This window comes from Natrix helvetica (assembly GCF_964273705.1).
Source record: "Natrix helvetica genome assembly, chromosome: 1".
NCBI lineage: Eukaryota > Metazoa > Chordata > Lepidosauria > Squamata > Natricidae > Natrix > Natrix helvetica.
Window position 1 is genome coordinate 192,245,788 of NC_138548.1, and position 17,718 is coordinate 192,263,505.

Below are 17,718 nucleotides of genomic sequence, written 5' to 3' on the forward strand. Positions count from 1 at the left end.
ATCATGGATGTGCTGTCGCCCCAGGGAGGGGAGGTCTGGCTGCCAGCAAAGGGCTTCCGCCAAGGCACCCCATGCAGGCAAAATAGCAAGCGAGCAAAGGAGGATCAGGCAGGGCACCGAGGCCCCTTCGCCTCCCACTTTGTCTTGATGAGGTCACTGCAACTTCCGGGCGCGGACGGACGGAGGTAGCCAGAGTGGTGGGGAAGCCCGAGGGGGCGAGCAATGGAGGATCAGGCAGCTCTCTCACTCACTCGCTCACTCACTCGCCGCCCCCGGGCTTCCCCACCATTCTGGCTACCTCCGTCCGTCCGCGCCCACAGCTGCAGCGACCTCATCAAGACAAAGTAGGAGCGAAGGGAGGCGAAATGGCCTCCCTTTGATCACTCGTTTCCCCCGCCTGTCCGCACTATGCTAGTCCTGCTCTCACTGATTGGCTGGCTCACGAATCGTCCCGCCCACCTCTAAGAGCCCTATCTATAGAAAGCCAAGCAGAAAAAAAGTTAACTGGGTTTAGATAGGGCTCTTAGAGGTGGTGGGGGGCGCGATTGGTGAGCCAGCCAATCAGTGAGTGGGCAGGGCTAGCATAGTGCAGATGGGCGGGGGAAGCGAGCGATCGAGCCACTTCTGGATGGGTGGGGGTGAGTGAGCAAACTTGTTCTGAATAGCTCGCTAGAGGAGGCCACCTCCAGCACTCCTTTGCCGCCCCCCTTGCCTCTTACCGCCCCCCTGCCGCCCCCCTGGCCTCTTACCACCCCCCTAAGCCATCTCACCGCCCCCCAGGGGGCGGTAGCGCCCACTTTGGGAACCACTGGACTAGACTTTCCCTAATGCCCCAGACTCCCTTCTCAAGTGTGATCACTTTTTATGAAATAAAGACCCTGGGAAAGTCATGGATCTTCTTCATGGTCCTTAGTTTGATTCTGAATATTCACCAAACGATAATCTCCACATTTCCTCCCAAGGTTTGCATTTGAGAAGACTTTTTTAAAAATAAATTTTCTATTTATTTATTTTTCTTTAAGAAAACAAGACAACACATACAGAACAAAAGCAAGGAGAAAAAACAACTTTCCTCAATTTCATCAAGCATGTCGTTTGATTACAAGTTTTTGTGCAACAGTTTTTACAATTAAAAATAAAGTCAATGGTTATCCATTAAACATAACTAAATATTTCATTGAGTATTATGTGTTCAAATTACCATTAATCTTCTTTCATTTGTGACAGCCCTTATTTCCTTGAATCCATAATTATCTATTAGGTAACAATAAGTCTTTATAGAATTATAATAATTCTAATTGTTAATTATCAATCCATATAGTCATTAAGTATTTCAATTCATATGTGTATCCATTGTTCATTATGTCATCATTAGTCCATTTAGTATAGCAGAAATCTTTATAGTATAGAATGATCACTACCTACAATTATACCTAGAAGTTCAAATCATCCCACTCTTATACATTAGGTTCATTATTGTTCTTCATATATCGTGTAAATAAGTACTCTATTTCATAATAAAAAATAAAATAAAATAAAAACTTTCATAGCAGTAAATATAACTTTCTATTATTGCATAAGAAAACAATTTCATTTCCAGGTTTTTTTATCTAACCATTGGTAAAACAAATCCCATACTCTATAAAATTGCTCATCCTCTAGTTCTCTAATTTCAAATGTAAGCTTACTCATTTCAGCACATTCCATTATTTTCCAAATAATTTCCTCCTGTGTTGGTAATTTCTCATTTTTCCAATTTTTGGCAAACACAATTCTAGCAGCTGTTAAAACATTTATAATCAGATATTTCAAGTCCTTGTTGTATGTTTCTGGTATTATTCCCAATAAAAAGAGTTCTGGTTTTAAGTCTATGTGTTTATGTATCATTTTCTCCAGCCACATGTGGATTTTAGTCCAGTATTTTTTAGCTTCAGTACAAGTCCACCACATGTGGTAAAATGTGCCCAGCGTCTGATGACATTTCAAGCATTTTTCGGATTTATTCTTAGACATTCTTGCTATTCTCGTTGGGGATGTGCCACAAATTCTTATACAAATTCTTTTTATATGCAGTTGACATTGTCATTTTATAGTTTTGAGTCCACAGTTTTTGCCATTTTACCAAATCAATCCCATGCCCAAAGTTTTTCCCCTAAGATAACATAGTTTCTTTGAATTGTTCTTCCTGTAATTTCACCTCTAATAGGTAGGCATAGAGTTTTTTAATTACTTTTTCATCGTTACCTGTTAAGATTTTATCTAGTTCAGTCATTTTATCATAAAAACCCTCCTTTTTTCGATCTTCATTGTATCTAGAATGTATTTGCACATATGAATACCAATTAACTTCAATATCTTCCTGTTTCAATTCTTGTATAGATTTGAGTTCACCCTCTGTATTTAATAATTCAGCGTATCTAACTGTTTGTTCCTTCTTGTATATTATTGAATATGAAAAAGCTTCAATGGTTGATATCCAGACTGGAATTTTTAAGTAATGCAACCTCTTAACCTTCTCCCAATTTAATAACAAAGCCTCTCTTATATAATGCCTTCTAAAATAACGATGTGCTTTAGTTCCCTTATACCATAAAATCATGCCATCCCAACAACAAGTCGTGACCCTCTAGGTTCAAAAGCCTAAGATTTCTTTCCCCAACCTAATTGGGATAGTCTGAAACAAGTATAGGATTCTGGGTAGAATGTTCATTTTAATTGTTGAGATTCTCCCAATCATTGATAGTTGAAGATTCTCCCATTTCACCAGATCTGTTGCAATTTGTTGCTTCAATCTAAGATAATTATCTTCTTTAAGGGTACTGCATCTAGCTGTTAGAGAGATTGCCAAATATTTAACTTTATTTGTAATTTGCATTTCCAAAATTTCCACCAATTCTTCTTTTTGTTTTAATGGCATATTTTTTGTCAAATCTTTGTTTTGTCTTTATTTATTTTCAAGCCTGCGACTTTTCCATACTCCTCAATTTTTCCTATCAATTTAGGTGCAGATTCAAGTGGTTCCTCAAGAATAAAAACTAAATCATCTGCAAATGCTTGCAACTTGAATTCTTCTTTTTTAATAGTCATTCCCTTTATTTCTTCCTCTTCTCTAATCCTTCTATTTAGAACTTCTAATGTTAAGACAAAAAGTAGCAGTGATAGTGGACAGCCTTGTCTCGTGCCTCTTTTTATTTCAATGGGATCTGTCAGTTCTCCATTTATCATTATCTTAGCTGTTTGCTTGTGATATATCGTTTGTATAGCTTGAATAAAATTCCTACCAAAGTTCATTTGTTCCATTTGTTGTATCATAAATATCCAATTCACATTATCAAAGGCTTTCTGCGCATCAAGGAACATCAAATCCATTTGCTTTTTGGGTGGGCCTCATAATATTCCAAGGTATCCAAAATTGTTCTTATACTATCTCTAATTTGCCTCTTTGGTAAAAAACCATTTTGGTCCTGGTGGATAAACCCATTAAAATATTTTTTTAGCCTCTCTGCCAGTATAGAAGCAAATAACTTATAGTCTGAGTTTAACAAGGAAATAGGTCTATAGTTCTTAATTTGCGTATGGTCTGCCTCCTCTTTAGGTAGCAATGTAATGTATGCTTCCAGCCATGAGTTAGGTATTTTGCTTTCAGTCATTACTTCGTTCATAACTTCTAGCAGGGGAAGGGCCAAGGATTCCTCTAGCGTTCTATAAAATTCCACAGGAAGGCCATCTGGTCCCGGGGCCTTCCCATTATTTTGTCTTTTAAGGGCTTCAGTTAACTCCATCATTGTTATTTTATCTTCTAATATAGTTCTAGTATCATTTGGGGGAGTTTTCTAAGTATTTTGTAAGTATTGTTTCACTTCTTCCTCTTTTATATTCTCTTGTTCATACAACTTGGCGTAGTAGTCTTGTATAATTTTCTTCTTTTCTGCATTTCCATAGTGTATTTGTCCTTGTTCATCTCTTAGTTGTTATATTTTCTTGGCCTCTCCTTTCATTTGAGAAGACTTTTTATGGAGCTTTGTCCCATTTTGCAAGCACTTGCTCTGCAAATGGCAAGTATGTAAAAATCAGAATTCTCAGAGTTTTAGATAACCAATCACTAGACCATAAACCCACTTTTTGGTTCCAAGGAATGGTTTCTTAAGCATCCTAGTTATGTTATTTGTCATGTGTTAGCTTTGTTGCAAATGTTCTTTTCCTGATGTTTCTCTTTAAGTTTAGATATGTGCTTTCTTGTTTCTGTACTTACGGAACAAATTAACAAATTCATTCACTGGTTCTTTCTCTTGAAATGTCCATGAAATATCAGCATATGCTGGTGTTTTTCTTTTTAATTTTGGCTCCCTTGAGCTAAGCTTATTTATTTCCTGGACAAGATTTTTCTAAAGTGATTTGCTTTCTAGATCTTCACTTATTTAAACGTTTCTAAATCTGTTTCACTCACCAATTTCTCAGCACCATTCCTAGTTGGACTTTCCCTGTCTCTTTTCCTGGAAAAGGCTTTCTGAGGCCTGAACTGAGAGGCTATGATTTAACAAACCTGACCTGGTTTTGCCAAATGCTTGTCATACTGCGTGGTTTTTTGAAAAATAATAGTTGTGTATTTGCCATATTATCCATTCCAGCAAGCATGTTTTTGTGTGGCTTTGAGCATGAAGTATTTTGTAAATTGATCATATTGTGTATTCTTTGCTATATTTTTGTAACTACCATATGCAAGTAGTCTGTAGAATATTAAACCTCTTTCTCTGCTTATCTGCTTGTTGGCTCTGAAAATGCAAGGAGGCATTGCTTCATATTTTTATCATTATCTACCCCCACACACACACTGCATATGGGATATTAATAAAAGGCCACTGTGTTCAGTTTTACTGAAGGCACTTGCACTTACACATTACGCAAGCCCCAGAGTAGATCCATTTTAAACCAACAAGTTTCAGATGGGAAACTACAGATAATAGAGGCTGGCTAAAAGAACTGGTATGCTATTTAATATAATTGAACAAACAGTTAGCTACCATCACCTTTTCCAATATGCTATCCTCCAGGTATTTAGGATTTTAGCCCCCATTTAAGGCTATGCTGGTTAGGAATTCTTGAAGTGTATGTGTTGGCATGTTTGAAATGTTAGAGAAAGCTAAAGCAGCAGGATTTCTCCCCCATGTTATTCTTTGGCTTTTAACAGCTTATAAGAATAAAGTCTAAATGAGACTAGGAAAAGCTATATTTCCTGTTGTCTATGTACTACACAGTTATTTCTGTAAATGTGTGTCCACTAACGAAAACATAAGTCAGCTGCCTTATGTTGCTTTATTGAATAACACTAAGTTATTCAAGTTGCTTCTATCTTGACCTTTCTCCAAAAATGAATACAAAGGGAAATGCTGTCCTTCCAGGACCAATTGTACCTAACTATGGGGTTGCTATTCCAAAGTTTTCAGCAGGGCAGAGAAATTATTTTCATGATGACAAACCCCTTTTCCCACAAGGGAAGCCCAATTGATTGATGTTAATGCTGAGAAAGGAAAATTGGTCAGAGGGAATTACCTTTTGTAACATTAAAAAATGTTCTCCCTAACTCTCTCATTTGGTGGTGGATCTGGTGGTGGTGGTGGCGGTACGTTCTCACTTTTGTCTCTTCACATTGCCTTTCCCCTGAAACATTTCCCTCTTTCTACCCCCCTCAAATGTAGCTGACATTGCTCGTAATATGGGTGCCAAGACGGTCATTGCCATTGATGTGGGAAGCCAGGATGAGACTGACCTCTGCAACTATGGGGATAGTCTGTCAGGTTGGTGGTTGCTGTGGAAACGTCTCAACCCTTGGGCTGAGAAAGTCAAGGTGAGTCTCTCCAGCCTGTAGCTTGGGGGTGGAGATTCCTGCTTAATGTGTAAGTCTGACACCAGCTGGGTGAATTCTCTTCAAGAAATAGTTTCTGTTGCATTTTCTAAGCATTCAAACAACAATGTTACTCAATCTCTCTATTTTTATTTGCTGAGACCACTGTGTAAAATGTCACTGCATAAATACCAGGGATTTGTGAGAGTAGTGCATGTGAAAATAAACCTCCTCTGTCTTGTTCTGGCACATCTGCTTGGTTGTTTTGGATTAGAGCCAGTTCTATCTCTAATTTTGGGTCTTCCATTGGCATCTTTCTCATGGTGGTAGCTTATCTAGTAAAGCTTCCACAATATCTTAAAGCCTTCCAAGATCTTATGTATAGGACAGCACTTTAAGTGGATCAGATAACACTTTTCATTATATAACAATCATATTTATTAAATACCTAGTTTTTATGAACTAGAATAATTATGTTCTAAAAATCTGCCTAATTGTTAACATATTAAATATTGCCCTTGATTCACAGAAGCCTTTCACAATACAGTGGTTTCCTATAAAGGAGCATATCTTTTTTTTTAATTTTATTGGTTTTTAAACATTTATAGGAAAGGGTAGGTGAATATACAAAATTTTTTGGCAGCTACATCGTGCTAAAGGTAGAAATCTCTCCAAATCTCACAACTTTTACAGAGAAAAAAAACAAGATAAAAGATAAGCAGAAACAGCATCTTGTTATACATTGTATCAACCATATGTTCAATCATCTCTTTTGCCCCTTTCTAATATATCAACAATTACAATAATATTTCAAATACATTTATTTTTGTAACCTGTGTCTCTGTGTCTTTTCAATATTGCTCCCTTTCCCCTGTCCCCTGGCGGAGCCACAGCCCCTCCCTCCCTCATATCTTGTGTATTGTCACCTTTTTCACTACCTCTTATGAGGGCACTATGTTTTTTCATGAAGGCCTCTGCCTCCACAACTGTATTGATTCTAATTCTGTTTCCCTCCCAAAAGATCAACATTCCTTCTGGCAATAACCATCTAAACCAAACTCCTTTGTTATATAATTTCTTTGATAAGGAGGAATACTTCCTCCTCTTATCCCTTATTTTTTTCGGAATTTGTTTAAGAATGACAATTTCTTTATCTTTATATTTTAGTGGTTTCCCCCCCTTTGGGCCCCTAAAACCTCATCCCTCGTGGTCTTCCTAAGAAATTTCACCTGTACTTCCCTTGGAACATTATGTGTTCTGGCATATTCTGAATTGATCCTGTAAACCATGTCCATATCCCACCGCAACTGTTCTTTATCTCTCTTAATATATTCTGCTAAGATTGTACACATAAAGGAGCATATCTTAATAGCACAAGATTGCAAAAGGCTGGTTACAGACATGGCTTACCTGCTTTCTAAGCTTGTTCTGCAGGTTCAAGCTCAATTGGATTGGAAAATACTTCCAAAATTCCTGGTAGTTTCAGTATGACTGCTAAGATTCTCCAATTGTTTCCCAGAGGCATCTACTTACCATCCTGTCTTTCTTTTACTGGGGTCATAATCATGTTAGAACCATAGCCAAGATGCACAAATCCATCTTGCATGCCAGTTGTACCTATTTCTAGGTCCTAGGCATGGTCATTTGTGCCTTACTCACCTCCAATTTGGACCACTGCAGTGCAATCTACATGGCTATTTAGAAGGAGGGGTAGCTGACTAAGGAAGCTCTGAGGGGAATCTCCTCACACATTTCTCTGTAGCCAATGAGCACCTTGGCGTTTCAGGTACCTGACATGGCAGAAATCCAATCCCGCCTAGCCTACGTCTCATGTGTGCGACAACTGGAGGTGGTGAAGAACAGTTCGTATTGTGAGTACATTCGCCCTCCCATCGATCGCTTCAAAACCATGGACTTCGGAAAGTTCGATGAAATCTATGTGAGTTTGAGGGCCAGCTGTTGTTTCATCACAAAGGGGGGGGGGGGTGTCTCACACTAGAAGGGCTGCTATGAAGCAGCTTCATCTTGCTGAGTCATAGAATCCAGAAAGTCCAACTTTGCAATCTGTTATCAACTATCAAAGAGAAAACAGCATATTTTGCCTACTTTTTAAAACTTAAATCTCTCCCCAGCATACAGTACATTCCCAGAAGGAGCTATCATTCAAATCAGTCTCAAAATTTAATCTAAATCCTACTAATTGGCAGTTACATTTTGCCAATCACTATAGGCTTCCGTCAGAGATTACCAAACTGGAAAAGCATTCCAGTATATGACAATGGAAAACTGAAAGTCTTCCTTTTTTTTTTCTTGCCAGTCCTCTTCTTCATAAAAAAAAGAATGTCATGGCCATAGTTGTATATTGTAGGCCACCCAAACAAACAGAAAAAATCATTTTTGCTAACCAACTAACAAATATATGTAGGAAACACACTAGAATAGTAATGGGGGACTTCAATTACCCTGACATCAATTGGAAAACTAATTCTGCACCAAGTGAGAAATCAAATAGATTCCTAACCAACCTAGCTGATAACTTTGTTGTCCAAAAGATAGAGGAGGGAACTAGAAGGACAGCCATACTGGACTTAATTCTTGCAAACAGAGAAGAACAGCAAAAACAACTAAAAGACAGACTAGAAATAAAAGTTAACATAAGCAAAAAAAATTGGTAAGAGAACGATGATCTTGATTAATACAAATCACTGGGACCTGATGGGTTACATCCCAGAGTTCTAAAGCAGCTGGCCGATGTCATCTCAGAACCATTGTACCACATGTTTCAAAAATCACGGAGCACTGGGGAACCACCAGAGGACTAGAAAAGAGCTGATGTGGTTCCCATCTTCAAAAATGGGGGAAAAAACAGACACAGGAAACTACAGACCAATCAGCCTAACAACAATACCTGGGAAGATACTGGAAAAGATAATAAAAAATCAGATCTGCCAACATCTAGAAGCAGTAAAGTAATAACTAGAAGCACAAGTTTAAACAGATCATGCCAAACCAATCTTATTTCATTCTTCAGCATAGTGACTAAATTAGTAGACCAGTGAAATACTGTGGACATAATATGCTTAGATTTCAGCAAAATATTCAACAAAGTAGACCACAACCTACTTCTTGGTAAGTTAGAAAAATGTGTAATAGACTACATCACCACCAGATGAATTCGTAACTGGCTGACAAACCGTACTAAACAAGTAGTCCTTAATGGGTCATGTCTACATGGAGAGAAGTAAGTAGTGGGGTACCACAAGGTTCCGTCTTAGGCCGAGTACTCTTCAATATCTTCATAAACAACTTAGATGAGGGATTTGAAGGGGGACTTACCAAATTTGCAGATGATACTAAGCTGGCAGGAGTAGCTAACACCCTATAAGATAGGCTCAAGATCAGATGGATCTTGACAGACTTGAACACTGGGCCCTATCTAACAAAATGAAATTCAATGTAGAGAAAGGTAAAGTAGACAAGATAAACCAAAAGTACACATGTAGACTGGATGAAACCAGGCTTAATAGCAGTAACTGTGAGAGAGATCTTGGAGTCTTAGTGGACAACTAGCTAAATATGAGCTAGTAGTGTGCAGCGGCAGCCAAAAAAGCCAATGCAATCCTAAATTGCATTAACAGAGGGATACAATCAAGATCAAGTGAGGTACTAATACCACTCTATAAAGCCTTAGTAAGACCACACCTAGAATACTGCATCCAATTTTGGTCACCACACTATAAAAAAGATGTTGAGACACTAGAAAAAGGGCAGAGAAGAGCAACAAAGATGATTAGGGGACTGGAGGCTAAAACATATTAAGAACGGTTACAGGAACTGGGCATGGCTAGTCTAGTGAAAAGGACCAGGGAAAACATGATAGTAGTGTTCCAATATTTGGGGGGGCTGTCACAGAGAGGAGGGGGTCAAGCTATTTCCAAGGCACCTGAAGGCCAGACAAGGAATAATAGATGGAAAGTGATCTATTCATCCTAGAAATGAGAAATTTTCTGACAGTGAGAGCAATCAACCAATGGAACAGCTTGCTTTCTGTAGTTGTGTTAGCTTTATCACTGGAAGCTTTCTAGAAGAGGTTGGACTGCCATTTGTCAGAAAGGGTGTAGGGTCTCCTTCTTGGGCAGGGGGTTTGATTAGATGACCTACAAGGTCACTTCCAACTGTGTTAATCTAGAGCCAATACATTCAGATAATATGGAAATTTTTCTCTAATCACTATAATTCTGCCTCCTAATTGGCTATGAGAGAAGCAGTCATACCCAGAAGTATTTTTAAATATTCCTAGATTGGAGTTGTATCCTTGAAAGCAGATGCAGGGATGGTTTCAGTGGTTTAATACACATAACCATGTGAAATAGTTAATTTTCCCCTTCCACACTAAGATCCCAAACAACTACTGCTTGCAGAAAAGGGTTCATGAAAGTCCTTTGGGTAATATCTTCCATTGAGATGCAGTTCTATTGAGTACACTTTCCTAGTCTTACTGAAACATGTTTTACTTCCTTTGGAATTCCTGGGCTCATTTTCTTGAGAGTTGGATCCTAGATTTGCTTTGCATGTTAGCTGGAATTAGTGTTAGTCCCAATTGGTCTGAAGTCTAGAGGAAATTGCTTCTTGAAATATTCCTACAGGATTAGAACACAGAAAGTCCTCAACTTACAACCATTCATTTAGTAACCCTTCAAAATTACAATGGCACTGAAAATAATGACTAATGACCGTTTTTCACATTATGACCATTGCAACATCCCGTGGTCATGTGATCAAAATTCAGACATTTGATAACTTAAATATGAGTTAGTTGCCAAGCTTCTGAATTTTGATCACATAACCACGGAGATGCTGCAATGGTCATGTGAAAAATGGTCATAAGTTACTTGCAGTGTCCAGGAGTCATTTGATCACCTTTGGGGATCTTCTGACAAACAAAGTGAATGAGGAAGCCAGATTAATTTAACAACTGTGGTAAGAAAAGTTTTTAGATGGGGCAAAATTCACTTAACAACTATCTCACTTAGCAACAGCAATTTTGCGCTCACTTGCGGTCATAGGTTGAGGGCTACCTCTATTCCAGAGTGACTTCTCTTTATCCTTCTCCTATAGGATGTAGGTTATCAGCATGGAAAACTGGTGTTTGGTGGTTGGTGCCGCAGTGATATAATTGAAAAAATGGTTCAGGATCGGCACTCAGCCGACTTCTATGAGAGCAAACGCATGGATGTAAGTATAAGGGGAGGAACTCCCAGAACTTTTTCTACTTGTAGCTTCTCCAGCTAATTAGAAAAAAAATCTGAAGTAATAATAAAGAATCAGAGTTCTAGCTATTTCCAAACAACAAAGGTTCAGGAAGTGTAGATGTGCTTAACAGATATCATTCCATGGTTCATGAAATAATGAATAAAAGTTGCCCAGCAATATTGTTTAATGGATAGTACCCAGTCTTTCCTATCCAGAGTGCTCAGTGTTACAGCAGTAATGTATCTGATCTAGGTTTAGTGTTTCAAATTAAATTTAATATAGTCAGACCAGATTTTCCAGATCAGTTCAAATGGTAAAATCAAATCAGTTTTCCAGATTAATATGAATATTCAAATTGAATCAGACCTAAATTGAACAGCTAGGTTGTGGCAAGATAGCTTCAGATAATGTTGGTATCTCTTTTCATTCCCAAGGTGTTGGTGTGTCCTAGCGGAGGATTCACAGATCTGGCAGAGATTATCTCTCGCATTGAGCCAGCCAAGAGCTATCCGTCCGAGGGCTATGCCGATGGTGAGTACAGTATCAGTGGTTACTGGGTTCAGTTTACAGTAGATATGGCAGCACTGAATTCATTCCAACTCAGCAAGTGGTCCTGAGGCACCTTTCTGCTAATCCAAAGACCTAATAAGACTAAATAATTGACTTCTGTGTATTTGTAACTGTGTAATTCTATTCTGTGTAATTGTCCCTGTGCTCCAGAATAAAATGGGAGGAATCAATTTAAACTAAGAAATGGCTACCAAGCAAAGAACTGAAGGGTGGTTTCTGTGTTTATGAAGGAAGAAAATGTTATAAATGTTTACGAAAGCCTTATTTGTCCACAACCAGGAGAAGAGTCAGATTATCTAACTGAGTATGAGGATGAAGGAATGGATGCTGTACGGGAGGAAGAGGGGCAGGAGTTGCTATTTGCTCCTGCTGAACAGAATGCTGTCTTTGAAACAGTAAGTCCCCTCTGAGCTCAAGAGGACCCTATCCATAGAGGTGTTGGATATGGGAGCCCATATCTGGCTTTCAGCCCTTGAGAGATATGCCTCTGTTTCCTAGGTCATGAGCAATTCTGCCTATATGCAAGGACAGTGTTTCTCTCCTTGGAATATGATTATGATGTTTGCACTTTTCTCTGTCAAGAAAGGACAATTAGTTTAAAGGCTGAATTCCCCCTAACAAGCTGACTTTTCCCTTTGGACCACTGTAAGTGACAAGGTTAGATACCGTGTTTCCCCGAAAATAAGACTGGAAGTTCTTTTGACCCACAAAATATGTCTTGGGCCTTATTATCAGGGGAGGGCTTATTGTTTGGGGTTGCTGGGCGGCTGCTCCCTTGCAAGCAGGCTCCCGAAGAGCCGGGCACAGCCTCAGGGGTGAAGCAACCATGAGGTGACCACACTCACGAGCAGCCGCCCGGCAAACCCCCTCTCCAGCTTCTGCGGCTTGGCACATTCGGGATATCCCCTAGGTCAGTGCATGGAGCTCTGCCCGGCTGGAAAGGGTGGTTGCGCGAGCGCCTGTTCCGTTCCCAGCTCTCACGCCTCCCAGCCTCACCATGCCCTGGCCCAGCTCTCCCTGCAGGGCCATGGCACCGCCACCACTTTCACCACCGCTGCCATGCTTCAAGCATAACTTCTCCAGAACTCTGCTTCCAATTCTTCCAGAAACGGCTGCTCTAGGAGTGCGCTTTATGGCAAACCCCCTCTCCAGCCGGGCAGAGTGCCAGGGGATATCCTGAATGTGCCAAGCCGCAGGAGCTGGGGGGCGGGCAGAGCGCCACGTGGCTTGGCACCTTAGGGATAGCCTCTAGGTCAATGAATGGCGCTCTGCCCGGCTGGAGGGGGGATTTGCCGGGCGGCTGCTCGTGAGCATGGTCACCTCATGGCTGCTTCACCCCTGAGGCTGTGCCCGGCTCTTCAGGAGCCCACTCACAAGGGAGCAACCGCCCGGCAACTTCCCCCTCTGGCCAGGCAGAGCACCACTCCCCAACCTAGTGGTATCCCAAAGGTGGCAAGCAACGTGAGCACCTTTCTCCCCGCCCCCCGACTCCAGCGGCTTGGCGCCTTCGGGATACCACTAGGTCGGTGAACGGTGCTCTGCCTGGCTGGAGGTTGTCCAGGGGGGGCTTTATATTTTTGCCCATGTGAAAAATGTGGCAAGGCCTTAGTTTCAGGACAGGTTGTATTTTCGGGGAAACACGGTAGTAGTAGAATACAATGAATATTTTCCTATTGCTGTGGGAAATCCCTATGCTCTGTCAAAAGAGGAAGAAGTCAGGGAGGCAGCTAAAAATTAATTTGCTTGCAAATTGACCATCTATGCTAACCCCCCAGGGAAGAAGAGAGATAAACATAATGGGATGCAAAATGCATAACTTCTAAACAGTTGCTAACTGTTTATAATATTTTACTCCAGTTTCTTGTCCCACACCCTCTTTCCTTTCACAACATAGCATGTTATGGGGAGCTTTTGGTTTCTAGAAAACAGTTTATTTATGTATTTTCAGGGAGTATTTTCTTTATATTTGAATAGTTATTGTGAGAAGTGTGATTTGCTCATTCTGCTTTGCCATTGGAGTCTTATCAATCTGTAATGAAGGAAAAGCCAGCTCCTTCCCTCTTCCTTTTGGTCTTAAGCATTGAACATATTGAAGAAGATATGTGCAAGTAACCAGGTGTCCAATCCTGTGGATTGCAACTGCCAAGAAAGCAATAGGAAAGCCAAGCCCTGCTGTAGCAATAAGAGAATCAACCTTTTTGGATGGGCTCACATCATATGCTTAAGCATGTCAGTGCTACTGGTTGCATATTAAGCTTTGATAATGATTTGTTTCTCTTTTCTGTTGCAAATCAAATTTGTTTGCTAAGTTTATGGTTCCATATATTTCCTGAATTCAGAAAACCAAGCTTTCTAGTTACCAAATAAAAATTGCTGCGTGACTCTAGCCATTTCCTTAATATGGCTTGCCTTTAAGTGTGTTGCCCTTCCCTTAGCTCAAATTTCCCACCCAACTGTGCATGCACACGTGACCCCTGTGCATGCACATGCAACCACTCCCCAGGCTCCGGAGGCTTTCCTGAAGCCTGGGGAAGGCGCAAACTGCCTCCCCTGCCCCCCTAGAGGCCCTCTGGAAGTCAGAAACGAATCGGTTCCGAACTTCCCGGAAAACATATTCTAATGAAAAACAAGCTTTAATACAAAAATAATAAAACAAAGAAATAAACAAATTATCTAATTGTTACATTTTGGCAGAAGCAATTTGTCTACCAGCTTCCTGGCAGACGGACAAAGATCAAAAGGAAAGAGAAGTCTCTGGAATGTGTGAAGAGCAGGCGCAGTACATCATTGTCAGATAAGGCCTTATGACCTGCGCAGTAACTCTTTCAGTAACTATTTTAGTTTCAGTTCGGCTAGCAAACATTTAACGCAGTGACACAGTTTGGGCTGTTTTTTGCCCTCTCCAGCCTTCGGAGGCTTTCCTGAAGCCATGTCCGAGTTCTGGTGGGCTGGGAGAGGCCGTTTTTGCTTCAGGAGACAGTGGTTGTGAGCCTCGGGGCTCCTGGGCGGCCCATGTGCACAGGGCACTAGGCTGGCTCCGGTTGCAAAATGTCAGAAAATTCCCCATTTTGCAAGGCGGCTCTCAAAGAGAATGAAGAGGGTGCGGGTGCTTCTTCCATTCTTACAATGAGTAGTAAGGGAAGTGAACGCCGGCCAATATCCCTCCGAGAGCCTCCTTCCTCCGAGAGCTCGCGCGGCAGCATGCGGTGTGTGTGTGTGTGTATGTGTGTGTGTAAGGGAGGCTGGCAAAGAAGCCTTGGTTTTCCCACTGCCGCAGCTCTTGGGGGAAGGAGACAGGGATACTGGCCGGCGCTCACTTCCCAAGGCTTCTTTGCTAGCATCCCTTACACACACACACACACACACACACACACACACACTGCCCCATGAGGGAGAGGCTGGCAAAGAAGCCTTGGATTCCCCATTGCAGCGGTTCTCGGGGGAAGGAGGCAAGGGTAGTGGCCGGCACTCGCTTCCCAAGGCTTCTTTACTAGTCTCCCTTACACACACACACACACACACACACACACACCACACACACACTGCCCCGTGAGGGAGAAGAAGCCTTGGATTCCCCACTGCCATGGCTCTCGGGGTGAGGAGGCAGGGACATTGGCCGGCGCTCGCCTCACGTGGCAGCAAGCGATGTGTGTGTGTGTGTGTGTGTAAGGGAGGCTAGCAAAGAAGACTTGGGAAGCGAGCGCCGGCCAGTATCCCTGCCTACTTCCCCCGAGAGCCGCTGCAATGGGGAATCCAAGGCTTCTTTGCCAGCATCTCCCTTTCCCTCTCCTCCCGATTTCTCCCCGGCAGCACTCAGGTGCACATGGGCCGCTCTGGGTGCTTTTCGGGTGCCCAGCTTGCCAGGCTGCATGCATGCCCCTCGCAGCTGCAATGGCGGCAGCTTCGGAGACGTTTGAGAGCCATCTTGCAAAATGGGGTGTTTTCTGACATTTTGCAAGGCGGCTCTCAAAGAGAAGAAACCTACTGCCAGCGCTACTCAGGGAACTTGGCTTGTGGAGTCTGGAGTTCCAGGGGGAAGGAAACTCCACCATGGCCCGCTCCCCATGTGAGGGGTTCCCCCCATCCACCCACAGCTTCTGCCTCTTGCTCCACTTCCTTGCCAGCGGTAAGCAGCGCCATGGCCAAGGAGCAGGCAGGTGGCTGGGTGGGAAGCCAGTGGGCTGCTTTGGAGCCTGAAGCCCCACGGAGCTGCCATGAGAGGCATGCGGGCCCGAGTGGAAGGCAGCATCTTCCTCCAGTGGGGGCGGGGGCTCTGCCTTTGAAAGAGAAAGAGAGCGGGAGCATGTGCAGCAGCTCCAGGCCGCAGCATCGTTGCTGCCGCCCCTCTCTCACCCCATCACAGCGTCTGCGTTTTCACTAAGGGCCGCCCACTGGCCGGGCTGGATGCTGATCTCAGAAGGCTAGCGGGCATAGGGATCCGCCAGTAAGACCACATGGAAGGCAAGGAAGCATGGCAGGGCCATGGGGAAGGGGGAAGGGGTAGCTAGCTAAGCCACGATTTGCAGTCTTACCTAGCAGGGGCGCAGCTCTTCACGCAGGCAAGCTGCAGAGTACAAACTGGGTGGGGCGGGATAAGTGAGCTGTGACCCGGTAACCGGTTCAGGGGCGAAAAGGCCTCCCCTGGCCCTCCGGAAATATGAAAAACCAGCTAGCCCGCACGCGCATGCACGTTGGAGCTGACGTCTGGTGTGCCACTCAATATGGCTCCGCTTGCCACCTGTGGCACACGTGCCATAGGTTCCCCATCACGGAGCTAGAGGGTTTCCTTTTGTAGTGACAACAATAAAAAGCAGTCTCCCAACCAGTTCCTGATGCTGCCTTCTCTGATAAGCAGCTCATTTCATACTGAGCTGCCAAGTACAGCATGCTGTGTCCTTTGCTCATTTTCTAGATTTCTCTTCATAATCTCCTTTATCCTTTCCTCTTCCTGTGGTACCACCAATTGCCTTGGGTGGTGTGTCACCTTTGATGGTTTGAGGTGTTCACTCCTATGTTGCATCTCTTTCAAATAACAGCCTTCTAGCAGGCATGACTGTTCACCAGGCAGGTTTCCCTTGCTCTTGTAACAATCCATATCAAGCTCCAGTGTCCTTTCTTTTTTTTTTTTTTAATTAAACAGAAAACACACACAAAAACACTCTTCATTGCATCTTCCAGAAAGCATGTCGATTGGTTACAATTAAATTTCGTGCGTTACTACAATCATTCTTTATATTTCATTCAAATTGAATTGTACATTTTAAATCAAAAATCTTTATACCATCAATATACCAACATTCTCATTTAACTATATTTGTTTGAAAGTACTTTTGTCTAGAATCATTTATATTTATATTATAATAAATGTCATGATGGGTTATCTGTTAACGAATAAACATTTTAAAAATGAAAACATTCTATAAGCAGTTACAACGTTCTACTTATTTATCACCTAGAATTAACTAATTTTTTATTTTTATTTTTATTATTTTTTTCCCCATTCGATTATGTTTTATTTGGGTTTCACCATTCTTAACTTTCTTATTTTACCCATAACTATTATTTTTAAATTTTGTTACATTCCTTCATTGATTCTTATTTCTTTCCTCTATCCACCTATACCATTTATCCCATATCTGGTAGAATTCTGATTCTTCTTTTCCCTGAATTTCTTTAGTTAGTTTGTCCATTTCAGCACAGTACATAACCTTTCTTATTATTTCATCTTCACTTGGAGTTAGTTTGTTTTTCCATTTCTGAGCAGTGTCCTTTCTAAATATCAGTAGATTCAGTGATGTGCGGTAAGGGTTATGGCTGGTGAGGCTGGTGACGTCATCAGGAAGGCGGGGAATGGAACGTGTGCAGGAGGCTGAGGTCCCACCTTCCTGAGTGAACATTAAGGGGACCGTGGAGTGCACTGATCCGCGTAGCGTTGCTTCCTCCAACGGCGCCAGTCCCTTTCTCCCCCCCCCCCCCCACTCCTTCAAGGTCTCCCACCAACCCAAAGCCCGATCCCCAGAGGCCTCCCTCGAGCCTTCTGCATCCCCCTAACT

The 17,718-nt window shown here is 42.1% G+C and overlaps 1 protein-coding gene across 4 annotated transcripts in view; it reads left to right on the forward strand.

The window, feature by feature from the left end:
* The window catches only part of PNPLA6 (patatin like domain 6, lysophospholipase), a 119,763-nt gene that overhangs the window by 100,542 nt on the left and 1,503 nt on the right, over window positions 1–17,718 (forward strand). For all 4 annotated transcript variants that reach the window (XM_081966134.1, XM_081966135.1, XM_081966137.1 and 1 more), the window contains 5 exons: window positions 5,697–5,845; window positions 7,629–7,781; window positions 10,961–11,077; window positions 11,530–11,626; window positions 11,945–12,060. In XM_081966134.1, the coding sequence (XP_081822260.1) occupies window positions 5,697–5,845; window positions 7,629–7,781; window positions 10,961–11,077; window positions 11,530–11,626; window positions 11,945–12,060 (632 nt within the window). The remainder of the gene's footprint in view (window positions 1–5,696; window positions 5,846–7,628; window positions 7,782–10,960; window positions 11,078–11,529; window positions 11,627–11,944; window positions 12,061–17,718) is intronic.